The sequence below is a fragment of the Pundamilia nyererei genome, unplaced genomic scaffold, assembly GCF_000239375.1.
Source record: "Pundamilia nyererei isolate P.nyererei 1_Seehausen unplaced genomic scaffold, PunNye1.0 scaffold00011, whole genome shotgun sequence".
NCBI classification, from domain to species: Eukaryota; Metazoa; Chordata; class Actinopteri; order Cichliformes; family Cichlidae; genus Pundamilia; species Pundamilia nyererei.
In genome coordinates, this window is record NW_005187412.1 from 3,323,808 (window position 1) to 3,325,199 (window position 1,392).

Genomic DNA, 1,392 nt, shown 5'->3' on the forward strand with positions numbered 1-1,392 from the left:
AGTTCCACATCACTGAAGTTGCACCATTTTTACAAACCAATTCTGGTTCATCTGTTTCACTCAACAATCGGCCATGTACGTATGAAAACAAAGGCACTGCGCATGGGCGTTTTACTCACATTCTATCGCGATTTTTCATTTTCCTATCGTTGCCTAACATTATACCGGTATTACCGTGAACGGTATAATATGGCCCAGCCCTACTTGGAAAGTTGTCTTGTTGGTGTTGTTGTATCTGTAGTACGCCTGTTGTTCTCTTAATTTGTTTTGAGCAGTGTGGTGTCTTTTCTTTCTTCTCTTTCTTTTTTTTTTTTTCTTTTTTTTCTTTAAGTAAGGAAGTAAGTTGGTGTGTTTGGTCATATTTGTAATTCTGTCTATTCTTTCTCAGGTTCTGATAACAATTTACTGGTTGGGTCGCAAGGCTCACCTGGACACATTGTACAATGGCCCTCAGCTTAATTTGAAGGCTTTTGAGGGCCTGTTGGGGCTGGCCTTGTCCAAGGTAATTTTTTATTTTTCTCTTTAAGTATTTAAAGATTGTATTACTTTATTTTTATACTTCTGTTAACCCTTCCTACTCCAGGCTCTAGATGAGGGTGGTGTACCTGTGAAAGACAGCAGCGATAGTTTGTGCCAAAATCCAGAAGAGGAATGTCAGTACAAAAATTACAGGCGAGGCAACTCTGCAGACAGCACCGACTCCTTTAACTCCCAGGCCCTGCACCCGAATGTTGAAGGTACATTTGTGATACAATGACTGGGGTGTGAAGGAATCTGTTTGGTTTCTGCTAAATATTTTGACACAGCACTGCAATTTGTGGAAAGATTATGGAGATTATAGCTGATGACGGCATTTGTTCCCCCCCCTTTATTGCTGTCTTTTGTTTTTGAAATGTAACTCTGCTCATTAATTTTACACTAACTGCTTTTGAAACTTTTGCAAAAGTGAAACTTTTTTTTTTATCCTTGTAAGATCAGCCTGAAACTGCTAAAGTGACAGAAATGTACCCCAAAAATGTGTTTTCACAAACTTATATTAACACATTTTTGGGGGATTCCATGTTAATACTGTTAATCGATGTCATTTTGGTGGATCAGCAAAGTTCTGACCTGCTGCTCTTTTATGCAAGTTTTTTTTTTTTTTTTTTTTTTGGTCTGCAAGTGTTATGTCAGGCTCAGTGCATGTCAGTGATGGATTCTGCACTCTGGTGTGATAACTGTGTGTGTGATGGGAGAGGTTAAATACTTGCCCTGATACTCCCTAAAGGCTTGACTGTGTGAAGGCTCAGTCATCCAGGAAAGGTTTTTTTCTGATGTGCAACCTTCCTTGTATTTTGATGAGGTTTAGTTCAGCTTTTGTCTTTCATACATGTTTTATTTTCCCCCATTTAA

The 1,392-nt window shown here is 38.7% G+C and overlaps 1 protein-coding gene across 1 annotated transcript in view; it reads left to right on the forward strand.

Annotated features, from left to right (window-relative positions):
• The window catches only part of LOC102194794 (LIM domain only protein 7-like), a 32,028-nt gene that overhangs the window by 11,453 nt on the left and 19,183 nt on the right, over positions 1–1,392 (forward strand). Inside the window, exons 7-8 of the mRNA XM_013908482.1 lie at positions 389–502; positions 584–745. Of these exons, the coding sequence (XP_013763936.1) occupies positions 389–502; positions 584–745 (276 nt within the window). The remainder of the gene's footprint in view (positions 1–388; positions 503–583; positions 746–1,392) is intronic.